This window comes from Eriocheir sinensis, unplaced genomic scaffold (genome assembly GCF_024679095.1).
Source record: "Eriocheir sinensis breed Jianghai 21 unplaced genomic scaffold, ASM2467909v1 Scaffold8, whole genome shotgun sequence".
NCBI classification, from domain to species: domain Eukaryota; kingdom Metazoa; phylum Arthropoda; class Malacostraca; order Decapoda; family Varunidae; genus Eriocheir; species Eriocheir sinensis.
Genome location: NW_026112164.1, coordinates 1,157,665 through 1,183,438, shown reverse-complemented (window position 1 = coordinate 1,183,438; position 25,774 = coordinate 1,157,665). Strand labels below are relative to the sequence as shown.

At 43.1% G+C, this 25,774-nt stretch overlaps 1 protein-coding gene across 1 annotated transcript in view; it reads right to left on the bottom strand.

Moving 5' to 3' along the window:
* Positions 1–24,965, bottom strand: part of LOC126994462 (protocadherin Fat 3-like) — a 98,426-nt gene extending 73,461 nt beyond the window's left edge. The window contains exon 1 of the mRNA XM_050853774.1: positions 24,902–24,965. Within this exon, the coding sequence (XP_050709731.1) occupies positions 24,902–24,965 (64 nt within the window). The remainder of the gene's footprint in view (positions 1–24,901) is intronic.
* Between the last annotated feature and the right edge of the window lie 809 nt (positions 24,966–25,774).

The window sequence follows — 25,774 nt, the reverse complement described above, 5'->3', positions numbered from 1 at the left end:
GCGTAAGGTTGTCCATCAATGGGGAAGTGTGAACCGTGCAAGAACAGCCTAAGTTCTCTCTGCATATCAGAAAGTTGAAGCATAAGGTTATCTATGAATGGGGAAGTGCGGACTGTCTAAGAACAGAATATTTCCGCTTTGTCTCTGGAAAGGTGAGAGCATAAGGTTGTCTATGAGTGATGTCTATGAATGGGCGAGTGTCAAAGAAAGAAACAGAGAGAAAGAAAGAATACAGAATAATTTCAAGAGATAAAGGCAGGAATAGTCATAGTGATACCCCTTTAAAATGAGCACAATACCTTTATTACTGTAGGCCAGCGAGAACAATCAGCTGGCAGTGAGTTTGTACCGTTTAAGAAAGAAAAGACAAAAGAAAGAAACGAGATACAGATTAGTGATAGTTTTACTCCATCAGAATGAGCCTAGAGCCTTTATTACATCACCCAAAGGCGAACAATCATCAGGCAGCAAAATTGTAGCCTGTAAGAGAACGTGAATGTTAGAAGCGAGATTGTACCGGGTAGGAAGAGAACACTAAATGCTTTCAAGAGGTAAAAGCCAGAACATTGATAGTTTTACCCCTTCAGAATAATCCAAGTGCTTTTATTACAGTATCCAAGCGCGGACAATCATCTGGCAGCGAGATTGTAGCCTCTAAGAGTATGTGAATGCTCGAAGCGAGATATACCGTGTAGGAAAAGAATACTAAATGATTTCGAGATATAAGCCAGAACATTGATAGTTTCACCCCTTCAGAATAATCCAGGTGCCTTTATTAGTACCCAAGCGCGGACAATCATCTGGCAGCGAGATTGTAGCCTCTAATAGTACGTGGGAGCCCGAGTAACGGCGCGCCTCAGCGGGGAGTAAGGAGCACCCTGGCCTCGTTAATGAGTGGCGGCGCGGCGCACCCCTGCCTCCTCTTCCTCCGCCGCTGTCTTCACAATGATTTCATAAAGATTCCCGCCGAGGCGCGCACGTGTCCAGTGTAGAATGTATGCACTGCCGCTTTGGTTATGACGCGGCCGGCGACACGACCTCAACACACACACACACACACACGCACACACACGATAACACACTCCCCCCCCCCTCCATAGGTATGCAAACACACAGTTACACACAGAATAAAAAGACAGACAGACAAACAAAGACAAACAGAGTAAGTAAGTAAACATTTATTGACCACAATTTACAATTATATATATACAAGATTTCAAGTAATTAAATCTTTAGCATAATAAATTCGGAAATCACGAATCATCAAACATTTGTGGTCCATATTTAATAACCATCACTAAAGGCATATTGGGTGCATCACATAATACGTCAACTATAGTTCCAGTCACCACAATACCTGGCAACAACACAAATTCCATTTCTTTGAAGTTCATACAAAATATTTTCACAACTTTACTAATACGAAAACAATAAGAACCAGAAAAAGTATAATACCTTGGGAAGAGTTGCAATTACAGGCCGTCAGACAACATGACATTAGACATCCTAAGGAAAACAAGGAAGAACCTAATACACTATTTCCGCAATAGGGAACTGGCCATCATCATCAATCAGCTGAGTCCAGGAGGTAAAATTATATCTGGGCGTATGTCCTGTGTCAGGGGACACGACTCAAATACGTGCAACTCTGTCCGCACGGCCCCGCACGGACAGAGCCGCTCCGCCACCTCCAGACGTCCCCGCCCACGCCGGCTCCAGCGACCCGTCTCGATCGCAAGGTTATGACCGACGACCCGCAACCGACTAAATGATAGTCTGTGCATCTCATTGGTTTGACCGCGGCGTTTATAAATTTCATGAACTGCTAGGGCGGGATTTAATATATAGTACGTTTGTCATCTAGACGACGCTGAATTAGCAAGTGATTGTCTCAAAGTTTGAATGCCTGTTCCAGTATCATCAACAGCCACATTAATCAAATTCAGCATGTGTTTACTTGTGGGTGCATTAGTCGCCAAAGTGAGCCTGACGGCGTGCGCCACGGGTCATCCAGCACACCTCGTCTCTCCGCCCACACTCGCCGGAAAAGTTTCCTCTGTCTTGCTATTACTAAGGATTTTAGTGGCGGATACCCGAGCTCCAAGTAACAGATGTCCGTACACGTCGTCATGCGAACCCCAAGCAACTGCTTAATACCCAAGTTATACCTCCAGTTTTTTTCTACGGGTCTCTGGTCTCCATTGAACCAGGACTCACAGCCATACAGAATGGATGACATCAAAGCTGCCTCAAACATTTTCTTTTTAACTTAAAATGGTATATCAACATTTTTCCTTAAAGATGACACAAATGTCAAGAAGTGGCACATCTTTGCTTGGGCGTGGGCGGCAATAGCAGACAACAGGGTTTCCTTACTCGTAAAAACACTACCCAGATACACGTAACTATCACACCACCGCACCTCCACCTCACCAGCTCGGAACGGTTCACGATCCCCCACTGAAGCATGAATAGCAAAGAACTTGGTCTTGATGTTATTCACAAGCATGGCTTTATTGACGCAGAACTGATCTAGTAATGCAAGCTTTCGTTCCATAGCGTGGCGCGTTGTCGAGAGGAGGACGGTATCATCCATATAAGGACAAGGAGATGAAGCCACTGTAAGAAACCGTCTGGACTGCAGTTGGACTTTATCAAATTTATCATGTAGTTTACAAAAAAATATAAACAGTATGCGGGATGTTGGTGAGCCCTGCCTGACATTTCTAATCGTGGCCGGTAATACAATTGTACCAATAATACTCATAGTCACCGAGTACATCGTCACCAGCGCCGCCAACATATGTGCGCCGCACCCCAGCTCACCCAACATATGGAGCAACTTGACACAGACACAGACAAACAGAAGTATAGATAGACACACACACACACACACACACACACACACACACACACACACACACACACACACACACACACACACACACACACACACACACACACACACACACACACACACACACACACACACACACACACACACACACACACACACATATATATAGACACACACACACACACACACACACACACACACACACACACACACACACTCACTCTCTCTCTCTCTCTCTCTCTCTCTCTCTCTCTCTCTCTCTCTCTCTCTCTCTCTCTCTCTCTCTCTCTCTCTCTCTCTTTCAGTGCGGGGAGATAATTAGTCCATTTACAGTTCCCTTCGCGCGGGGAAATCAAATTAACAAGAGGAATTTGCCTCACGTCTCACACGGCATCGACCTAACGCGATTTAGCTCCGAGCACAGAGACATAATATTCCCTGCCAATGGAAGACGCGAGTTTGCGGAATAATGATGAAGAGAGGAGCGATGAAGAGCACACACACACACACACACACACACACACACACACACACACACACACTCACACACACACACACACACACACACGCACACGTCCTTTCCCCCAACCGCATGGTGACATAAATAAAGGTGATAAATGATAATAAGAGGGAATTTAGGTAATATCAGAGGTGGGAGGTGAAGTGTCTTTCCGTGCCTCACAGAAAACACACGTTCCCCGAGGAACGGATAGGATTTGGTGCCTCGCTTTCATCTCTTTTGCTTCCTTTGGTCATTTCCAGGCAACACGAGGATCTAAATAATTATCCGTTTACGTTATATAAGTCTATCTATCTATCTATCTGTCTACCTACTATCACTCTATCTATCTATTTGTCTATCTGTCTATCCATCTATATATTAATCTATTTCTGTATCTGTATCTTCTTCTAAATCTATTTCCATATATATTCCAAGCAGAAGATAAATTACTACAAGAACGACTATCTATGAATCTATCTATCTATCGATCTATCTATCCATCTATCTGTTTATCTATCTATCAGTCTTGCTATCTATCTATCCATCTATATGTCCATCTGTCTATCAGTCTATCTATCTCTATCTATATCACAAGAAAAAGATATATTACTAGAACAATACATAATAGACACAATGGGACGATATTCTTCACGGAAAAGAAGGCAGAAAGAATATATTACTAATACATTCGATCTTACATCACCAAGAAGAAGAAGAAGAAGAAGAAGAAAAAGAAAAAGAAGAAGAAGAAGAAGAAGAAGAAGAAGAAGAAGAAGATAAAGACGAAGAAGAAGAATGGGAAAAAGAAGCAGAAAATAGATAATGAAATAAACAAGAATGAAAAAAATATAATCTATAGTTAAGTAAATAGAAGAAGAAGAAGAAGAAGGTGATAATAATAATGAAGAAAAAAATAAAAGAAAAGAAAAAGGAAACCAAAACAAGTGTAGAAGCGAAACTTTAATAAGAACCGGAATAAGAAGTAAAAAATAAATGAATAAAAATAAAAATAATAAAATAAAGTTCAGTAAATGGCAAGAAAAAAATGTTCCTTCCTTCGTTATAAAAAGAATAGCCTGATTCCCTTCGTAATAGCCTTTCGGAAAAGTGCAGGAGAGAGGCGGACTTACTTATATGCCAAAAAAGCCTCCATAAATTTTCGAGGCTCCTCCATTCTCATAATTCACCGTCCTCTCTCTCTCTCTCTCTCTCTCTCTCTCTCTCTCTCTCTCTCTCTCTCTCTCTCTCTCTCTCTCTCTCATTTTTAATTTTTCATTATTTTACTTTTTTCATTATTATATTTTATTTTATTTATTTACTATCATCATTTATTTGTTAATCAATATATACATCAATCGAAATATCTATCTATCTATTCGGCTATCTATCAATCTATCTATCTCTATCTTTTTCTATTTATTCATCCGCTTATCTATACCTACCTTCTTTCTTATCTATTATCATCTATTTGCTGATCAACTTCTGTAACACTCAAAATATTCTTTTATCTATCTATCTATCTATTTATCTATCTATCTATCTATCTATCTATGTGAAAGGATTTGTATACTTTTGAATCAACCTATCTATATTTATCTATCTGTTATCGGGCTATCTGTCTATGGCTGTCTTTCTATCCATATCTTTTAAACGCAATGTGTAGGTACGACCGCATTTTTTCGACCCCCAAACAAATAAACAACAAAAAAAAAGCAAAAAATTAAACTCTATGAAAAATCTCTCGCGAAAAATGCGGAGAAAGCAAAATTACGAGCGAGGTGCATGAGAGAGCGGGTCACCCTCCCTCCCTTCCTTCTTTCCTTCCCCTCGCGCTGAGAATATTCAAGACTCGCTGGTAGACTTCCCCTTCATCAACATTCTCGTTATGGTCTTCAAGAAATATTCGACGCGGCTCAAATTCCGACGAACCCAATTAAAAAGTGGAGCAGGGAGTACCTATTCACCCCTTTTACCAACATCCCATTCACTTAAGATCTCTCGGGCTGGAAATCTAAAAAAGGGAGAAAAAAAAAAAACCCTCAGGCCTCTATCAATCGCTCTTCTAGCTTCACAATCGGTCACTCGCTGAATGGGTTTAGTTCGCGGAAGACGTGCTCAGGTAATGTCCCAAGAGCGTCTTTAAAAGCTGCTATAGCGACCTTCACCGAAAGCTTCTTATTTTACCAAGGACGAAAAGAGGGAACACGGATTTTCATTTATTTCTTTCTTACGTTTTCCCTATGGTGCCCGTAGGCTTTCTTGGTGAGGCCTAGTACTAGTAGTTGGCCTCAGCCCGAGGTTGAGGGATTTATAAGGAAGAATGAAATAAAAAGAAAGAGGACCGAAGCAAGATTTAGGGGTTGGGTGTTTGGAGCGACGGGTGAAGAAAGAAAGAAAAATTAATAAACATGTAACGTAGCTACACGTTGTTTCGCTCAGACAGGAAGGAAACAAACAAAGAAAAACGGTTCAGAAGTCGAGTGTTTGGAAGCGAAAAATGAAAAGAGAAACTAGAGTGAATCAACAGACATACACAATATTTCCCTTGCGCGCCCAACGACTCCATTGAGAAAAATCTGAAACCATCCTTACAAATCATTCAATAATAATATACGTATTATTATTATTATTATTATTATTATTATTATTATTATTATTATTATTATTATTGATTATTTTTCCTTTAATTTCCCAGTCTTTTCCTTTCCCAGCACGTCTCCGCCATCACAAGCTTCCTCTCGGCACTTTTCCTTTCCTCTCCAACCTCCTTAGCTCATCTTCATGCTCCATCTCCTCCTCCTCCTCCTCCTCCTCCTCCTCCTCCTCCTCCTCCTCGCCCTTCCTGCACTTACATTGACATTTCCTCTTTCCGGATGGCCTCCGAGTAAATTTCCCGGTTCGTACGTGTGTGTGTGTGTGTGTGTGTGTGTGTGTGTGTGTGTGTGTGTGTGTGTGTGTGTGTGTTAAAACGACTAGTACCAAAAATTCTACGGAGATGTCAGACCCATTTTCACTTACAATAGTCACAATACGCAACAAATTACTTTCCTAAAGTCACATTTCAAAACACTTACTCTATCATTACTAAACAACTAAGGCCATAGTTGTTTCTCTCTCGTCACTAGATCGTTCAAAACATCACTCATGGCAAGCAAACACAAAAGGGGGAGCCGCGGTGACGGACAAACAGTGGGCAGATCAGTCAGTCGGTCAGTTCTCGCAAATAACAAAAAGCAAACGAATGTAAAATATCAGTCTATACGTCTTGATGATCTACAGCTGAACGGTGGATTTTACTCTCTCTGATCTGGCTCTACACGTGGTCTATATATACTGCAAGGGCTTCATAGGCGTTGCAGTGAAAGAATGTTACTGAAAAAGATGAACTATGGGTGCAAGAGGAAAACTTAAATGGCATGACGGTAATATTAACGTAACTGCTCCACCGAGTAACACAGGACATGAAAGAAAGGTTGAAGGCATATGCTACAGTGACAGTATTTCATCAGTAAGGCCTTGTGATCAATACTGAATAGGCTTTTTACTGAAGCCTCTGAAAGAAAATTTGGCTTCACGTTGATGAATGAAAAACGGCTAAAAGTGCGAAACATATAAAGAGAGGAAAGAGCCAAAACGTGTCATGAAAGTGGCTCCGGGAGTGACATTTTTCAGCGGGGCCTTGTGATACAAATTACACGGGGCTTCATCCCTGTACTGTCCAAACCCCTTATGCAAGAGTTAACCAGCATCTTCACTCTTTCATCCCTCACGCTGGTAAACTCCGAAACAATCTTCCTTCATCTGTATTTCCTCCTGCCTACGACTAGAACTCTTTCAAGAGGAGGGTATCTGGACACCTCTCTTTTTGGCCACTCCTCTTTACTCTATTCAGGAGCAGTAAGTAACGGGCTTTTTTTTAATTATTATTTTCTTTTTTTTCACGCCCTTGAACTGTCTCATTTTCTGTAAAAAAAAAAATCTAACACATATACCACTTCCCTGCCGTGTTCCGCCGCCGAGGGATAAAGGAAAAAACACAGAAGGAAAGAGGATATCCGTGCCACGTCGAAGCGTCCATGTAAGCGACTTTTTTTCGATTGTGTTTTCCTTATAGAAAACTAAAATAAGTAAACTATGTCTTGCTTATAGGATAATAAAATAAAAGAACTCTATTTTGGGCCTGTGTCGGGTTAGGGGTTCTGTCCCACACAAGCTCAAAGGGATAACGGGACGGAGATGAGCACCGCCGCCACGCGCAGCTCTAGCATATGTTCCCAGCTTTAATATATTCATCTTGCTTTTAAGAAAGTAATTGAAAGTAACAGTGAGGCAAACACAAATGAAACCTTGAACGGAGACTAGATGCATTTATGGACGGGAAGGGAATTTGGTGAGCAACTTGTCTTCAGGAGCTGTCTTGTGTAGCCCGTCTGGCCTTTTATAGTCTCCTTATGTCCTTAAAAGTAAACTATATCCTGCTTTTGGGAAAGGAAAGGGAAAAATATCTTGCTAATGGGAAAGTACAAGTCAGCCACATAGTCGACGATTTTATATGCACAAAGGAAAAACGCACGAAACAAAGAGACGAGCAAAAGTGCGTCGTGTTATAGCTTTTCTGCAAGTGTTGCAAATAAGACGAAAACATAAAGTGGGCAAACGTCTCGGCGTAAAGGGAGGCGAGCATACACGTATTCTCGGCGGCCGCGTCCCCCGTGACTCCACTGCATCCCGCCTGTCAGCTGCCTGGAGTGTGGAAAGGCCGTGTGTGTGTTTACTCTCAGACGCGCAGAGATCCTTCCTTATTTTTGAGGAGGTTGGATATCGATCGTCACCCGGCGGGGCTAACAGTGAAGGAAACAAAGGAAAAGATAGGGATATAAAAGTCTGTGTAAGCTTTGTGAATGGAAGAAAAATAGAGCTAAAAGTAAACGGTATCTTTCTAATGAGAGAGCTAAAGTCAGCTAACTAATCCAGGAAACAAAAGAAAGGAAACTATGAAAGCAAAAGAGTGTGTTAGCAAAGTGTATGGAAGAAAAAAAAAAAAAAAAAGGCTAAAAGTAAAATAAACTGCATTTTTTTAATAGGAGAGTAAACGTCAGCAAACCAATCCAGGAAATATAGGAACTAAAGATGGGACAACAAATGAAGCAGCTCGAGGGCAGAAGCATATGAAAAAAAAATGAGTGTTAATGTTTATGTTAATTTAGTTTTTAAAGATTAAGTTTAGTTAAGTTAATTTAAGGATCATGTAATATCAACATCTATATCTGCATACCGAGGTAAATAAACTTAACATCTATCTATGTGTGTGTGTGTGTGTGTGTGTGTGTGTGTGTGTGTGTGTGTGTGTGATTAGCGGTTAGGATTCAAGACACTTCTTCTCCAGAAATTGACCTCTGTTTTGGATACTCTTCTATACTCTTTTTTATAGGGTCAGTGATTAGCGGGCTTTATACTGAATTATTGTTACTATTATTTCTTTTGTGTATATGTGTGTGTGTGTGTGTGTGTGTGTGTGTGTGTGTGTGTGTGTGTGTGTGTGCATCTATCTGTCCTGTCTGTTTCTCTGTCTTTCTGTGTGTGTGTGTGTGTGTGTGTGTGTGTGTGTGTGTGTGTGTGTGTGTTCAGCCGGTCTCAACGTCAGCAAGTTAGAATCGCAACCGACTACTGCATTGTGTATTGTGGTGTGGCTGGCGTGAGGGTGTGTGTGTGTCTTCAGCCGGTTTCAACGTCAGCAAGTTAGAATCGTAACCGACTACTGCACTGTGTATTGTGGTGTGGCTGGCGTGAGGATGTATGTGTGTGTCTTCAGCCGGTCTCAACGTCAGCAAGTTAGAATCACAAGCGACCACTGCATTGGGTATTGTGGCGTGGCCGGCGTGAGGGCGCTGAAGTCTGCTCGTCGAAGCGCTGCCTGTAAACATTCCGCGGCTGCAAATCACTTGTGTTCGCCTGAGCCCCGTGCAAATCCCCGCCAAGCCTCGCCGCAAGACCTTATATCCCGGAGCGGCCGTGCGGGAGCGTCGGCCACCTTAATATCGGTGCGCAAATCCTTCCCGCATCGTGTTGCCGGGAAGCTAATCTGGCAAATGGATAAATGACTTCCGGCGTCGTGCAATTTTGGGCGCAGAGTGCGTGAGAAAGCAGCTCCACCAGGCACAGCGGAGGGCTAATATATGTCTTGATCCTATGTTGATTGTGTGTCTGTCTTTACTAGAGCAACACATGGAGATAAAGGTGGAGTAGAAGGGAGAATGTTGTTATTTCTAAGCTCTGTCACCGCATGAGAAAGCAGTTCCACCAGGCACAGCGGCAGCCTAATATATGTCTGCTCCGGCATTGACTGTGTGTCTGTCTTTATTAGGGCAACGCATGGAAATATAAATGGAGTGGAAGGGAGAGTGTTGCTATTTCTAAACTGTCACCGCATGAGAAAGGAATTCCACCAGGCACAGCGGAAGGCTAATATATGTCTTGATCCGGCATTGATTGTGTGTCTGTCTTTATTAGAGCAACACATGGAAATAAAGATGGAGTGGGAAGGAGAATGTTGCTATTTCTAAGCTCTGTCACCGCATGAGAAAGCAGTTCCACCAGACACAGCGGAAGGCTAATATATGTCTTGATCGGGCAGTGATGTGTGTCTGTCTTTACTTGAGCAACACAAGGAGATAGAGATGAGGTGGGAAGGAGAATGTTGCTATTTCTCAACACTCTCCGCGTCCATGCTCAGGCTAATATATGTTTTGATCCTATGTTGATTGTGTCTGTCTTTATTAGAGCAACACATGGAGCTAAATATGTGGTGAGAAGGTGAATGTTGCTATTTCTAAACTCTGTCTCATCGTCCAATATCTAAACTGACCCAACGATTTGCTTTAGTTACAACGTTATTTTCTTCCTCTCTTACACAGGATCGAATTATAAAACACTTCGCCACCCAAGCACACATATTTGACAAGGCTTTCGTAGAAGTTGTGGGCATTTCCAGGGGTATGTAGTTTTATGACCCTGGTGGTAGTTTGACCCTTCCTCTGTACCGTGAACCTAAAATACCACTCGTAAGAACCCGACTGATCTCCTTTTTGGCCCTTGGAAATAGTTGATGTGAGAGGCAGAAGCGTCTAACAATACCGAGCATTGCCACAACCATAAATGAACAACGGCTGGGTGATTCCAGTGTCCACCATCTAGCTACTGTTCTCGTCTCCTCTATCTCCTGTTACGCCACATGTATTCCCGTCGACATGCGAGTCTCATCTCTGCGTCCGTTCACATAAAGTCCCCTCAGCGTCACTATTGCCTCGACGTGTGTTGCTTCGTTCCTCAGTCACGCAACAACATTCTCTTCCACAACTCTTCCCGGCCACACTTACTCTTAACATCACCCCTTCATCTCATTTTCTCCTGTTAATATACATCTACTTAATTTCTTTAGTATTCCTCTTAAAATGTTTCCCCTATCATTTTTCCAGTATTCCTCTTAAAATGCCCCTTCTTTCATTTGTCCAGCATTCCTCTTAAAATGCTCCCATCTTTTGTTTTTCCAGTATTCCTCTTAAAATGCTCCTTCTTTCGTTTTTCCAGTATTCCTCTGAAAATGCTCCCTCTTTCGTTTTTCCAGTATTCCTCTTAAAATGCTCCCTTCTTTTGTTTTTCCAGTATTCCTCTTAAAATGCTCCCTCTTTCGTTTTTCCAGTATTCCTCTTAAAATGCTCCCTTCTTTTGTTTTTCCAGTATTCCTCTTAAAATGCTCCCTCTTTCGTTTTTCCAGTATTCCTCTTAAAATGCTCCCTCTTTTGTTTTTCCAGTATTCCTCTTAAAATGCTCCCTCTTTCGTTTTTCCAGTATTCCTCTTAAAATGCTCCCTCTTCCGTTTTTCCAGTATTCCTCTTAAAATGCTCCTTCTTTCGTTTTTCCAGTATTCCTCTTAAAATGCTCCTTCTTTCGTTTTTCCGGTATTCCTCTTAAAATGCTCCTTGTTTCGTTTTTCCAGTATTCCTCTTAAAATGCTCCCTCTTTCGTTTTTCCAGTATTCCTCTTAAAATGCTCCTTCTTTCTTTTTTCCAGTATTCCTCTTAAAATGCTCCCTCTTTCGTTTTTCCAGTATTCCTCTTAAAATGCTCCCTCTTCCGTTTTTCCAGTATTCCTCTTAAAATGCTCCTTCTTTCGTTTTCCAGTATTCCTCTTAAAATGCTCCTTCTTTAGTTTTTCCTGTATTCCTCTTAAAATGCTCCTTGTTTCGTTTTTCCAGTATTCCTCTTAAAATGCTCCTCTTTCGTTTTTCCAGTATTCCTCTTAAATGCTCCTTCTTTTGTTTTTCCAGTATTCCTCTTAAATGCTCCTTCTTTCGTTTTTCAATATTCCTCTTAAAATGTTCCTTCTTTTATTTTCCAGTATTCCTCTTAAAATGCTCCTTCTTTTATTTTTTCAGTATTCTTCTTAAAATGCTCCTTTCATTTCTCCAGTAATCCTCTTAAAATGCTCCTTCTTTTATTTTTTCAGTATTCTTCTTAAAATGTTCCTTTCATTTCTCCAGTAATCCTCTTAAAATGCTCCTTCTTTCGTTTTTCAGTATTCCACTTAAAATGTCCTTTCTTTCGTTTTTCCAGAATTCCTCTTAAAATGCTACTTCTTTCACTTTTCCAGTATTCCTCTGAAAATGCCCTTCTTTCATATCATTTCCTCCTGGTTTAATTTTCTTCGCTTCAGTATTCCGTTTCAAAAGCTTCCGTTTCTTATCAATAAAACTCGTCACTCAACAATCTAACCTAAACCTGTTTCATCGTAGTTTCTCCCCCCAAGATTCATGTACATCGTTTCTTCATCATACCGTTTTTAAAAGTTTATGTTTCTATCAGTGAACTCGTCGCCAAACTGTCTACCAAAATCTGTATCTGGTCTCAGTCTACTTCTGCTTGGACCTCTCTCTACTTTTCTTCTTCATCTACTGCGTTTCTTTGGTATCCCATTTCAAAACCTTCTGTTTCTACATATTTGGTTTGTTTGGTCTATTTCTTTGGTTTCTTTGGTTTTCTTTGTTTTCTTTGGTTTGGTGTATTTCTTTGGTTTCTTTGGTTTTCTTTGGTTTGGTCATAGACTCCGTATCCTTGACAGGTGTCGGTGGAACCGCCTAAATATTAGGCGGGCAAACTCTCAAAAAAAAAAAAAAAACTAAGGCGTCCTGACTTTGTTTTTTTACCTAGCCTCACCAAATTTTGCATGTAGCCCCCCACTGGTAATGCGCATGGACCCATGAAGTCACATTTCATTTCAGTTCGTTTTAGTATCAATAAGATATGAAAAAAAAACTTAAGCATCGCTAAAACACAACACTATAACATCTCTTCTGCCCGTTCAGTTTCTGCTTTTTAAAGCCACTCTTGCTTGAGAGAGAGAGAGAGAGAGAGAGAGAGAGAGAGAGAGAGAGAGAGAGAGAGAGAGAGAGAGAGAGAGAGAGTCATACTAAAAAATGTTAGCCTAATGCATCTCCAGACCGATTTCTTTTGCGGTGAGTGCATTTATAGATATACTTTTTATTTTTCCCTTATTATCCTTACCGCTTATCCAGTTTCATGCTCCCTGTTACTTATATTAGACTCCAGTTCTGAATAGCTATCTGTAATACATTATTGACTCATAAGTCCACGAAGAATTTAAAGAGATAGTGGTATTTTATTAAGGATGTGAGGAAACCAGTGTTGTAGGTGGAATTCCTCAAGTGGAGAGAGAGAGAGAGAGAGAGAGAGAGAGAGAGAGAGAGAGAGAGAATTATTTCTCTTAAGAAAAAAAGTTACTGCAAAATAATAGCCTAGTTTTCTGAAATGCATAATAATAATTTAGTATTCGTAAATGCAAAATAATAGCCTATATAGTTTCATAGATGCAAAAAAATCGCTTAGTATTCTTAAATGCAAAATAATAGCTAGTATTCTTAAATGCAAAATAATAGCCTAGTATTTCCTAAATGGAAATTAATAGTTTAGTATTCCTAAATGCAAAATAATAGCCTAGATTCCTAAATGCAAAATAATAGCTTAGTTTTCCTAAATGCAAAATAATAGTTTAGTATTCCAAAATGCATAATAGCTTACTAGTTTCCTAAATGCAAAATAATAGCCTAGTATCCTAAATGCAAAATAATAGCTTTGTATTCGTAAATGCCAAATGATTGCTTGGTGTTCCTAAATGCAAAATAATAGCCTAGTGTTCATGAATTCAAATTAATAGCATATTATTCCTAAATGCTAAATAATAGTTCATGAATGCAAAATAATAGCCTGGTTTAACTAAATGCAAAATTATAAGCTAGTGTACACAGTAAAATTATAATGTATTTGTCTTGACTAATTCATTGGGTAATATTATTAGCAAGTTATTACAGATTGTAAAACTCTTTCCACTTTTAATCTGTCACAGAAGTTGTAGATACGGTATAACATGCAGAAAACCTTACACCATACGAATAAAATCCAATATTCTTCGAAACAACTCACCTCGTTCCAAGGAGATCACGACCCCAGGTTAAGAACCGCTGAATTAGAAGCAAGAAACAATAAAACAATATCAGCGGCAGGAAGGGAGGGTAACACGGGTTACTACCTACTTGAAGCACTGGGCGTTCGTTACTAACCGACTATGCGCGAGTGTTGCCGCCTATCCAGCGACCTGTTGCGGCAAAGCCCTCCCGACACCCGTCAAGGATACGAGTCTATGGTTTGGTCTATTTCTTTGGTTTTCTTTGGTTTGGTCTATTTCTTTGGTTTTCTTTGGTTTGGTCTATTTCTTTGGTTTCTTTGGTCTATTTCTTCGGTGTGTTTCTATTTCCTTGGTATCTCATTTCAAAAGCTTCTGTTTCTATTCACCCTACACTCCACCAAAATCTGCCCTCAATATGCTTCTACTTTGGCCATCCTCTATCTCTTCCTTGCCCATTCTTTTGATAATTCGTTTTTTACATACAGCTAACCCTCTTCAGCATTATTCAATACGTTCTTTCCTCCTCCTCTATGTATATCCAATTATAAAAGCGAATGTTTCTATTCACTCAAAAGTCCACCAAAATCTCTATCTGCTCTCAGTTTGCTTCTATTCTGACCTTTCTCTACCTTTTAATTGTCATCTACTACGTTTCTTTGGTTTACCATTTCAAAAGCTTCTGCTTCTATTCACTCAAAATTCCACCGAAATCTATATCTGCTTTCAATTTATCTTTATTTTTTTTCTGGCTATTCTTTTTATAATTCGCTTTTACACAAATCTATCCATTTCCAGCATCGCCCATCCCGTCCTTTCCCTCCTCCTCTATGCGTCCAGCCCGCGCTAGTGCCGCTAAACAAATACTCTAGCCTCTTCTCCCTTCCTCTCCTCAACACTTCGCTCACCCTCCTCTCGTCACGCTCCATATAATCCTTTCAGAGTAATTTCTCACTCGCCACATTACTACCCTTCGCCTATTCTGTCCCTGTCCCTTTCTACCCTGTATTTCACACTCAAGGGGGATCACGCACCTCTCGCTTTTACTTATCTCACAGGATTATATATATACACATGGCTGCAGAAGGACATGTGGAGGCTGACAAAAGGCAACTCGGCTTACACGTGGCAGTACCTTCTTAGTTGTTATTCCCCACACGCCACACTGCCGCTCCTTAAGTAAGTCTTTCCCAGTACAAATGCGTTTTTACATGACTTACCTCACAAGAGTATATAGACACACGGATACGGAAGGATATATGAAAGCTTACAAAAGGGAAATTGGCTTACACATAGGCCTACATTCTTAGAGTCCGACTGAGCTCTTACATCAGTCTGGGCGGGATGTTCGGGGAGTTCTCTGGCCACAGCGCTGACAAATTTGATGCAGTACATAGGTGACACATGAGGGAGAGAGTGATTTATTCGGGGTGATGCGGTAGCGCTGTGAAGGGGTTCGGGCCACACCCAGACTGACTGCATATGTGTCGGACTATAGTTGCTGTTCCCTTGCATGTACCGCCGCGCCACACCCTGAGATATTCTTTTTTCCTATACAAAGAACGTTCCATATTGCTTCTTTTCGTTTTGATGTTCTCTGGTTTATTTGGTCTATTTCTTTGGTTTGTTGCTATTTCTTTGGTATCTCATTTCAAAAGCCTCTGTTTCTATTCACTCTAAACTCCACCAAAATCTGCCCTCAATATGCTTCTACTTTGACCATCCTCTATCTTTTCCTCGCCCATTCTTTTGATAATTCGTTTTTTGCATACATCTAACCCTCTTCAGCATTATCCAATACGTTCTTTCCCTCCTCCTCTATGTGTATCTCATTTTAAAATCGTCTGTTTCTGTTCACTCAAAAGTCCACCAAAATCTCTATCTGCTCTCAGTTTACTTCTATGCTGATCTTTCTCTACCTTTTCTCCTTCATCTCCTTCATCTCTAATCAAGGTCACGTTTAAATATGCAAGAGGTCATGTAACTTCCTCTCCCGAACACGAATAAAAACATTAAACCTTTTCTACTATCAGCTACGTATTTCCCGCCTCTCTTTCATCTAACCTTCTCCTCCTAACACCGGATTCACAGTAACATTATCTACCTTTCGCCACGTATGTCATGCCTCTCTTTCTTTCGTCTAACTTTCTCCTCCTAACATCGAAAAACACAGTATTTCTCTACCACTGGCCATGTAAGTCGCCTCTTCCATCTCCCTCACTCCCCCTAACACCAGTAAACACAGTAACCTTCTCTATCACTGGCCATGTAAGTCGCCTCTTCCATCTCCCTCACTCCCCCTAACACCAGTAAACACAGTAACCTTCTCTACCGCTGGCCATGAATTTCCCGCCTCTTCCATCTCCCTCACTCCCCCTAACACCAGTAAACACAGTAACCTCTACCACTGGCCATGTATGTCGCGCCTCTCTTCCTTTTATCTAACTCTCTTCCCCGAACAACGGAAACCCAGTAACATTTTCTATCTTTGTCCACGTTATTTTATGCCTCTTGCCTTCATCCAACACCGGTAATCACAGTAGCTTTTTCTTCCAATGGCCAAGATTTGACGACGCTTTTCTGTACAGGTCCACAGACCCTCATCACTCCATCCATTTTCTATTTTTGTCCACGTATTCCATGCCTCTTGCCTTCATCCAACACCGGTAAACACAGAAACGTTTTCTTCCAATGGCCAAGATTTGACGACGCTTTTCTGTACTGGCCCAAAGACCCTCATCACTCCATTCATTACCATCACCGATGTGCACTCACTCATACCACCACGTCCACAACATCATCGACTCTCGTACAAACTCATTCAAACCAACACACCAAATAACCTCACCTAACTACGCATTTACCGCCTCTCTTCCTTACATATCCATAGACCCGGTGGCTGAGTGGTTAGGGTGCCGGCCTCGCATCCGCCGCTAACCACCTGGGATTTTTCAGTCACCGCCGAGTGGCCTAAGACTACCCACATGCTGTCCTGAAGACCACCTATCAACCCGGACTCTTAGAAGAAGCTGTGCAAGTGAAATCAAGAATGAGCTCCGGGGGGCGGCATGAGCCAAAAATAATGGCGCCACTATAAACAACTGCCTGCGCCATAACGGGCTCGGGCCGAGCATCAGGTCCATAAGAAATAGCCTACCGGTGCTATAGGCCACATGTAAAAAAAAAAAAGAAAAAAAAATTACCATCACCGCCATTCACTGCACTCGCCCGTACAAACTCATTCAAACCAACACACCAAATAACCTCACCTAACTACACATTTACCGCCTCTCTTTCTTACATATCCACAGACCCTTAACACTCCATCCATTAGCATCCCCGACATCCACTCACTCACAGCACCGCGTTGACAACCCCACAATCCTCTCGTACAGACTCACTCAAACCAACACAGCAAACCAAACCAGCCACTACACTGCCACCAATTCCTTCCCACACGTTTCCCATAGAGAGAATAATGCTTCCATCACCGGGGGTTAACTATGATATTTTCCTCCGGCTTCCTCTGCCACAACCTTCATGGGAGACAATACACCTTGCAGCCTCCCAATAGTCGGAGCCAGCAGTGCAAAATATTCTTATTAAACAATTCGGCGCCCAAGCACACACACATATTTGACAGTTTTCAAATGGGTTGTGGGCCTTTCCGTGGGTAGTTTTGTGAGCCTGGTGGTAGTGTGACAAAGCTTCTGTATGATGAACGTGAAAACACACTCATGAGAACACGATCTCTCTCTCTCTCTCTCTCTCTCTCTCTCTCTCTCTCTCTCTCTCTCTCTCTCTCTCTCTCTCTCTCTCTCTCTCTCTCTCTCTGTCTGTCTGTCTGTCTGTCTGTCTGTCTGTCTGTCTGTCTGTCTGTCTCTCTCTCTCTCTCTCTCTCTCTCTCTCTCTCTCTCTCTCTCTCTCTCTCTCTCTCTCTCTCTCTCTCTCTCTCTCTCTCTCTCTCTCTCTCTCTCTCTCTCATCTATCTATCTATCTATCTATCTATCTATCTATCTATCTATCTATCTATCTATCTATCTATCTATCTATCTATCTATCTATCTATCTATCTATCTATCTATCTCTCTGAAGGCTGGCTTAGAGCTCTTGGCCGAGGTTCCTTTCGCTGTTAATTGTACGATAAAAAAAAAATCTCCAAGTCTGAAAACACTCGACCAAACTTATTACTTGTGGCCTTTTTTTGTGTTGACAATCTTGGTTACCATTTTTCTAGGGTGACTTTTTTCTTACTACGCCGGAAGATAAGATGAAGGAGGAGGAGGAGGAGGAGGAGGAGGAGGAGGAGGAGGAGGAGGAGGAGGAGGAGGAGGAGGAGGTTGAGGAGGTGGAGGACGAGGAGCAGAAGTAAGAAGAAGAGGAAATGGAGGAGTATAAAACGACAAAGAGACGGAAAAGGAGGAGAGAATAAGAGTAGCAAAAAGTGGAGAGAGGGAGGGAGGGAAGCTTACGTTTGAGTGCAGGAGGAAAGGTAGGCGGAGAGGAGAGGAGAGGAGAGGAGAGGAGAGGCAAGGAGCGGAGGCCTCGTCTAAGTAGGAAGTTGTGTCAGCGTAGGAGTGCGGAGGTTTCTCAAAAGTCGTATTTCCAAGAGATTTTTTCCCCCTCAGTCGTTCGCATTTACTCTCCTTCCTCTTCCTCTCGTTTCCTGTTCATTCTCCTTTGTCAGCTGTTACGCACTTCAGCCAGAAATCAATTAAGGTGAAGGTGTATTGCCCGAATTTCCGCTCCACTATATCTCTACATAACCACAGCGTGTCACGAAACACGATAAATTAACCCAGGCAAGGAAAGGGTTTTGCCGGCGCCGGGGATCGAACCCACGACAACGAGATGGTAAAGTCACTCTTTAACCAGTCGGCCAAAGAGGTACCCACTCACAGATTGAGTTATGGGAGGTTCGTCCATCAGGCGGGTCTGGCACAACAAAGGTGGGCGCATAAGTTATAGCTGCGCGTGGCTGCGGTGGTCATCTCCGATTCGTTGGCCATTTGAGCTTGTGGTGGTGGGTAAGAACCAGTCACCCCGGGACACGGGCCAATGTGAAATTCATGATTGCCACAGTTTACCTTCCCAAGGTTTCCCCGGGCACCCCTTCATCGACCAGCCTGCCTCGTCGGAGTGGCTGCGTGTGCTGCTGACGCGTCCTTGCCGGCTGCTGGAACGTGTCGGAATACAAAATCAGGTGAAGCCACGACGACATAAGTCACGCCGAAACACTGCAAAGAAACGCGCGTCCCGCAGGAGAATGAAAAGTTGGGTGAGCTGCACACCGACTGCCCGGATAGGGATTCGAACCCGGGCCCGCGGAACAGTAGACAGGCACGCTGACCACTAGACCAAGGAGGCGCCCAAAATATCGATTGCCAATATTCAATTTTCCCGCGTTGAAGTTACACAACAATTACCGTCACTGTTTTCTTCTTTCTATGTGCCTCGGGTCTTTGTCAAGCACTCCTGCTCAGCTCACGTTTGGCAGACATGGGTTGAGTGCCGCCAGGCTAACATGTGTATTATATAAGACTTATCACACGACGACATCGGGAATGAACCGCCGGCAACGTACACACCCAGACATAATCACGCTTGGAAACTTCATCAGCTCTAATGAAGTCTATATATTGCTAGTTGATTATGACATGTTTTCTCTTTCCCCTCATTACAAAGTGCACGGTTATCTATTTTCCACTTAATAAAACGCATTTCTAGAAACTTAGAAAAAACTATTTTGTGCCAAGCTTTCTTCCTATTGAAACTTCCACCTTCCTTCCCTTCACGAGAAATATTTTTCCAGATAAACCCCGCGACCGTATCCACTCAAGGCTTGGGGCGAGGCGAGGCGAGACGCGCGTTTGTTATCAGTGTTCGGCGTGACTTGTGTCGTCGTGGCTTCACCCAATTTTGGATTCCGACACGGTAAGGACGCGTCGGCAGCCACTCCGACGAGGCAGGCGGCGGCAACAACAAACATGCGGGAAATAACAATAAGGCAACACAAACAGAGAGAAAGAAGACCAGATAAAACACTCGCTCGCTTCCTGGAACTTCAGATAGACACTCGCACGACGGCCGTGATTAAAAACATCAGAGTGAATAATTAACAACGACGAGGCTCACCCGTACACACACACACACACACACACACACACACACACACACACACACACACACACACACACACCTGTTGACTTGACGAATGTATCATTGATCAGCATATCTTCAATATATCAATAATAATGTACATGTCACATCTTAGGATTAGTAGTAGTTGTAATAGTAGTAGTAGTAGTAGTAGTAGTAGTAGTAATAGTAGTTGTAGTAGTAGTAGTAGTAATAGTAGTAGTAGTAGTAGTAGCAGTAGTAGTAGTAGTACTAGTAGTAAAGATGATGATAGAAAATAGTACAACCAAAAATAAATAAACAAAACAACACCACCACCAACAACAACGACACCATAGAAGGCGAAAAAAACGACGACGACGATGGTGACGGAGGCAGCGGAGGAGGAGGAGGAGGAAGAGGAGGAGGAGGAGGAGGAAAGGGAATTCCAAGCCCCTCCCACAACCTGCACCTCTTCGTAAACTTGTTCAGAAATAATCCGCCGCCACGTCATGTGCAGACCAAGAGCCCCGGAAGAGGTACTGCAGGAGGGTCACGGGAGGAGGAGGAGGAGGAGGAGGAGGAGGAGGAGGAGGAGGAGGAGGGACATAAGAGAAGGAAGAGGGGGCTGAGGGTGATGATAAATATGATGATGAAGAGGAGGAGAAGAATGAGGGAGAGTATGAGGAAGAGGAGAATGAGAAGGAAGAGAAGAGACAGGAGGAGGAGGAGAAATAGGACTAGGAGAAGGAGGAGGAAGAGGACTAAGAGAACGAGGAGGAAGAGTATGAGGAGGAGGAGGACGATTAAGAGGAGGAGGAGGAGGAGGAGGAGGAGGAGGAGGAGGAGGAGGAGGAGGAGAAGGAAGAAGGAGTGAGATGGTCTTGGGCGCATAAATCATCTAGGGAAACGTTAACAAAAATGGGCGCGAGAAAACTCTAAAAAAAAAGAAAAAACGGATTTGGGTATATTATTAACCTATTAGTACGTCCTTTTCCATTTAGTAGGCACGCAAGTAAGAAAGAAAACACACACACACACACACACACACACACACACACACACACACACACACACACACACACACACCTTAAAGAAATATATATAAAACAAGACCAGAACATTGAGAAAAGAAAAACCCGAACATGATATCATTTCTGCGAGGGTCGAGAGAGACGAAAAAAGAAACACAGTATAGGACGAGGGGAAGGAAGGAAAGAAAGAGTGAAATAGAATAACCGATAAAGAGGAAGAGACAGGAAAGGAAGAAACGAAAACGGCGAAGGGGGCGGAGAAGGAAGAAGGAAATGAGAAAGAGGGAGAGAATGAAATACTTGATAAAGGTGAGCGGAAAGAGAGAGAAAGAAAACTGTGCGTGAAATAATGAACAGGAGAGAGAGAGAGAGAGAGAGAGAGAGAGAGAGAGAGAGAGAGAGAGAGAGAGAGAGAGAGAGAGAGAGAGAGAGAGAGAGAGAGAGAGAGAGAGGGCGGCAGCGAGGGTCGAGGGCATGAAAGGAAAAGATGAAGCCTTAGAGGACAGTTTCCGCGTACAAGCTTGCCCGCCTCAAATCATGTATATACCAGAGCGTTACAAGAAGAGTTTAATCAGAAAAGCGGGTTAACTGTGTGTGTGTGTGTGTGTGTGTGTGTGTGTGTGTGTGAGAGAGAGAGAGAGAGAGAGAGAGAGAGAGAGAGAGTATTGAAATTATGGCCCCGTTATCCGTAGACTTATTGTACTTTTGCCTCCTGATTTTTATCGATTTCGCTAACTGTGTGTGTGTGTGTGTGTGTGTGTGTGTGTGTGTGTGTGTGTGTGTGTGTGTAATTCACCACGGCCTGATCGCGAGCAGCAGGTAATGATCGTAATCGGTAGCAGGTACCCTGCCCACAGAGCAAGTGCTCATTTAGTCGATCTCTGGGTACTGCCAGGACCTCACACACCACACACTCCATCCCCCTTGCTTAAGGGGGGGCAGTAACCTCTCCTTTTTTTTTCTTTTTTTTTACAACAAAGGAGGCAGCTCAAGGGCACAAAAAAAAGAAAACAATAATAAAAAAAGCCCGCTACTCGCTCCTCCTAAGAAATAAATAAAAGAAGTGTCCAAAAGCAAGGTCAAATTCGGGAGAGATGTCCTGATACCCTCCTCTTGAAAGAGTTCAAGTCGTAGGCAGGAGGAAATACAGATGAAGGAAGATTGTTCCAGAGTTTACCAGCGTGGGGGATGAAAGAGTGAAGATGCTGGTTAACTCTTGCATAAGGGGTTTGGACAGTATAGGGATGAGCATGAGTAGAAAGTCGAGTGCAGCGGGGCCGCGGGAGGGGGGGAGGCATGCAGTTAGCAAGTTCAAAAGAGCAGTCAGCGTGGAAATATCGATAGAAGATAGAAAGAGAGGCAACATTGCGGCGGAATTTAAGAGGTAGAAGACTATCAGTATGAGGAGGAGAGCTGATGAGACGAAGAGCCTTAGCCTCCACTCTGTCCAGAAGAGCTGTATGAGATGCATGAGATGCATATTCCATACGAGGGCGGACAAGGCCCCTGTATATGGACGGTACAGAACGCCCAGCCTCGAGGAAGCTGATTTAGTAAGAGATGAGATATGAAGTTTCCAGTTGAGATTTTGAGTTAAGGATAGACCGAGGATGTTTAGTGTTGAGGAAGGTGATAGCTGTGTGTTGTCATAGAATAGGGGATAGTTGTTTGGAAGACTGTGTCGAGTGGATAGGTGGAGAAACTGTGTTTTTGAGGCGTTGAAGGACACCAGGTTCCTCTTGCCCCAATCGGAAATAATATTAAGGTCTGAGGCTAAGCGTTCTGCAGCCTCCAGCCTTGAGTCGTTAAGTTCCTGAAGGGTGGGTCTTCTATTAAAAGAAGTTGAGTAATTCAGAGTGGAATCATCGGCGTAGGAATGGATAGGACAGTTCGTTTTGGAAAGAAGATCATCAATGAACAACAGAAAAAGAGTGGGAGATAGGACAGAACCCTGTGGGACACCACTGTTAATAGATTTAGGGGAAGAACAGTGACCGTCTACCACAGCAGAAATAGAACGGTCAGAAAGGAAACTGGAGATAAAGGTACAGAGAGAAGGATAGAAACCGTAGGAGGGTAGTTTGGAAAGCAAAGATTTGTGCCAGACCCTATCAAAAGCTTTTGATATGTCCAGCGCAATAGCAAAGGTTTCACCGAAACGGCTAAGAGAGGATGACCAAGAGTCAGTTAAGAAGGCTAGGAGATCACCAGTAGAACGCCCCTTGCGGAACCCATACTGGCGATCAGATAGAAGGTCAGAAGTGGAAAGGTGCTTTTGAATCTTCCGGTTAAGGATTGATTCAAAAGCTTTAGATAGACAAGAAAGTAAAGCTATAGGACGGTAGTTTGAGGGATTGGAACGGTCACCCTTCTTAGGCACAGGCTGTATGAAGGCATACTTCCAGCAGGAAGGAAAGGTAGATGTTGACAGGCAGAGGCGAAAGAGTTTGACCAGGCAGGGTGACAGCACGGAGGCACAGTTTTTAAGGACAATAGGAGGCACTCCATCAGGTCCATAAGCCTTCTGAGGATTGAGGCCAGAGAGGGCATAGAAAACATCATTTTGAAGAATCTTCATAACAGGCATAAAGGAGTCAGAGGGGGGATGAGTAGGAGGAATATGCCCAGAATCGTCCAGAGTGGAGTTTTTAGAAAAAGTTTGAGAGAAGAGTTCAGCCTTAGAGATAGATGAGACAGCAGTGTTGCCGTCAGGACTGAGGAGTGGAGGGAAAGATGAAGAAAAGTTGGAGATGTTTTTGGCTAGATGCCAGAAGTCACGGGAAGAGTTAGAGAAAGCAAGGTTTTGGCATTTTCTATTAATGAAAGAGTTTTTGGTTAGTCGGAGAATAGATTTGGCACGATTCCGGGCAGAAATGTAAAGTTCATAATTAGCATTAGTTTGAAGGCTCTGGTACCTTTTGTGAGCTGCCTCTCTATCATTGACAGCACGAGAACAAGCGTGATTAAACCAAGGCTTTTTAGCGTGAGGAGTAGAGAAAGAACGAGGAATGTATGCCTCCATTCCAGAGACAATCACCTCTGTGATGCGCTGAGCACACACAGGGGTCTCTATCCTGGAAGCAATAATCATTCCACGGGAAATCGGAAAAGTACATCCTCAGGTCGTCCCACCGAGCTGAAGCAAAATGCCAGAAGCATCGCCTCTTCGGTGGGTCCAGAGGGTGTACAGGAGCGATAGGACAGGATGCAGAAATAAGATTGTGATCGGAGGAGCCCAACGGAGAGAACAGTTTGACAGAATAAGCAGAAGGGTTTGAGGTAAGGAAAAGGTCTAGGATGTTGGGCCGGTCTCCAAGACGGTCGGGAATACGTGTAGGGTGCTGGACCAACTGCTCTAGGTCGTTGAGAATAGCAAAGTTGTAGGCTTGTTCACCAGGATGGTCAGTGAAAGAGGATGAAAGCCAAAGCTGGTGGTGAACATTGAAATCTCCTAGGATGGAGATTTCAACGAAGGGAGAGTGGGTCAAGATGTGCTTCACTTTAGAATTCAAATAGTCAAAGAATTTTACATAGTTAGTAGAGTTAGGTGAGAGATAAACAGCACAGATATATTTAGTAATAGAATGACAATGAAGTCTTAGCCAGATGGTAGAAAATTCAAAAGAGTCAAGGTTGTGGGCGCGAGCAAGTGATGTTGCGCACGTAGGCGCAACATCCAGCTTTGGATTGAAATTTAGGATAGAGATAGTAGGAGGAACAGAGTAGAGATTGCTGTCAGTAGCCTCACAAACCTGTGTTTCAGTAAGGAAGAGAAGGTGAGGTTTAGAGGAGGAGATGATGTTCCACAGAATGAAAATTATAACGAAGACCGCGAATGTTGCAAAAATTGAGAAGAAAGAGGTTCGAGGAGTTATCAAGACACCTCTCGGGTCGGCAGCCAGAAGGAGAGTCCACCCTGGGGGAATTTGTAGTCCCCGCCCACGGGCGGGGACTCCGAAGCTTGATGTAGGTGCGCCATTTTGAAATTTGAATTTTGGGAAAAGGTGTATATGTTGTGTGAATGTAGTGTGGTGTGGATAGAGAGAGGATCTGTCTTTAGAGAGCATGCTGAACTACTCTCCGGTGTTGGTGAGACAATAGGGAAACGGTTAGTGAGGACATGGGAAGGGTCTTTGGAGGGCTTCAGCTCCCTTCACACCTCCCATATATACCTCACCGGGAGTGGCTTGCGCCCGTTCGGTAGGTGTCTTCCAACCTACTCCAGCCAAATGAAAGAATCCGGCCTGAGCGGGCTCGAACCGCCGCCCTGTCAGACCGTGAAGCCTGGCAGCGCAGCGCTCTACCAGTTGCGTCACGAAGAGGCGTGTGTGTTTGTGTGTGTGTGTGTGTGTGTGTGTTTGTGTGTGTGTGTGTGTGTGTGTGTGTGTGTGTGTAAGTGTGTGTGTGTGTGTCTCACACACACACACACACACAGGTAACGAAATTAATAATAATCAGGAGCCAAAAGCAAAATAAGTCTACGGATAACGGGGCCATGATTTCAATATAATTTTTGAGTCGAGGTCCGTGATTGTGGCATAGAGGGATAATTTGATTTACTGAGGGAGTGAGAGAGAGGGAGAGGGGGAAGGAGGGAGGAAGAAGAGGAGGAAAAAAGGGAAAAAGGAAGGTAGAAGAGAAGGGAGAGATATAAAGAGGGAAGGAGTGAGGCAGACGGGGAGAGATAGAGAGATGGAAGGAGGGAGGAACAAGAGGAGGGAGAAAAACGAAGGAAGGGAAGGAGGGAGTCAGAAGAGGAAGGAGAGAAACAAAGGGAGGAAAGGAGGG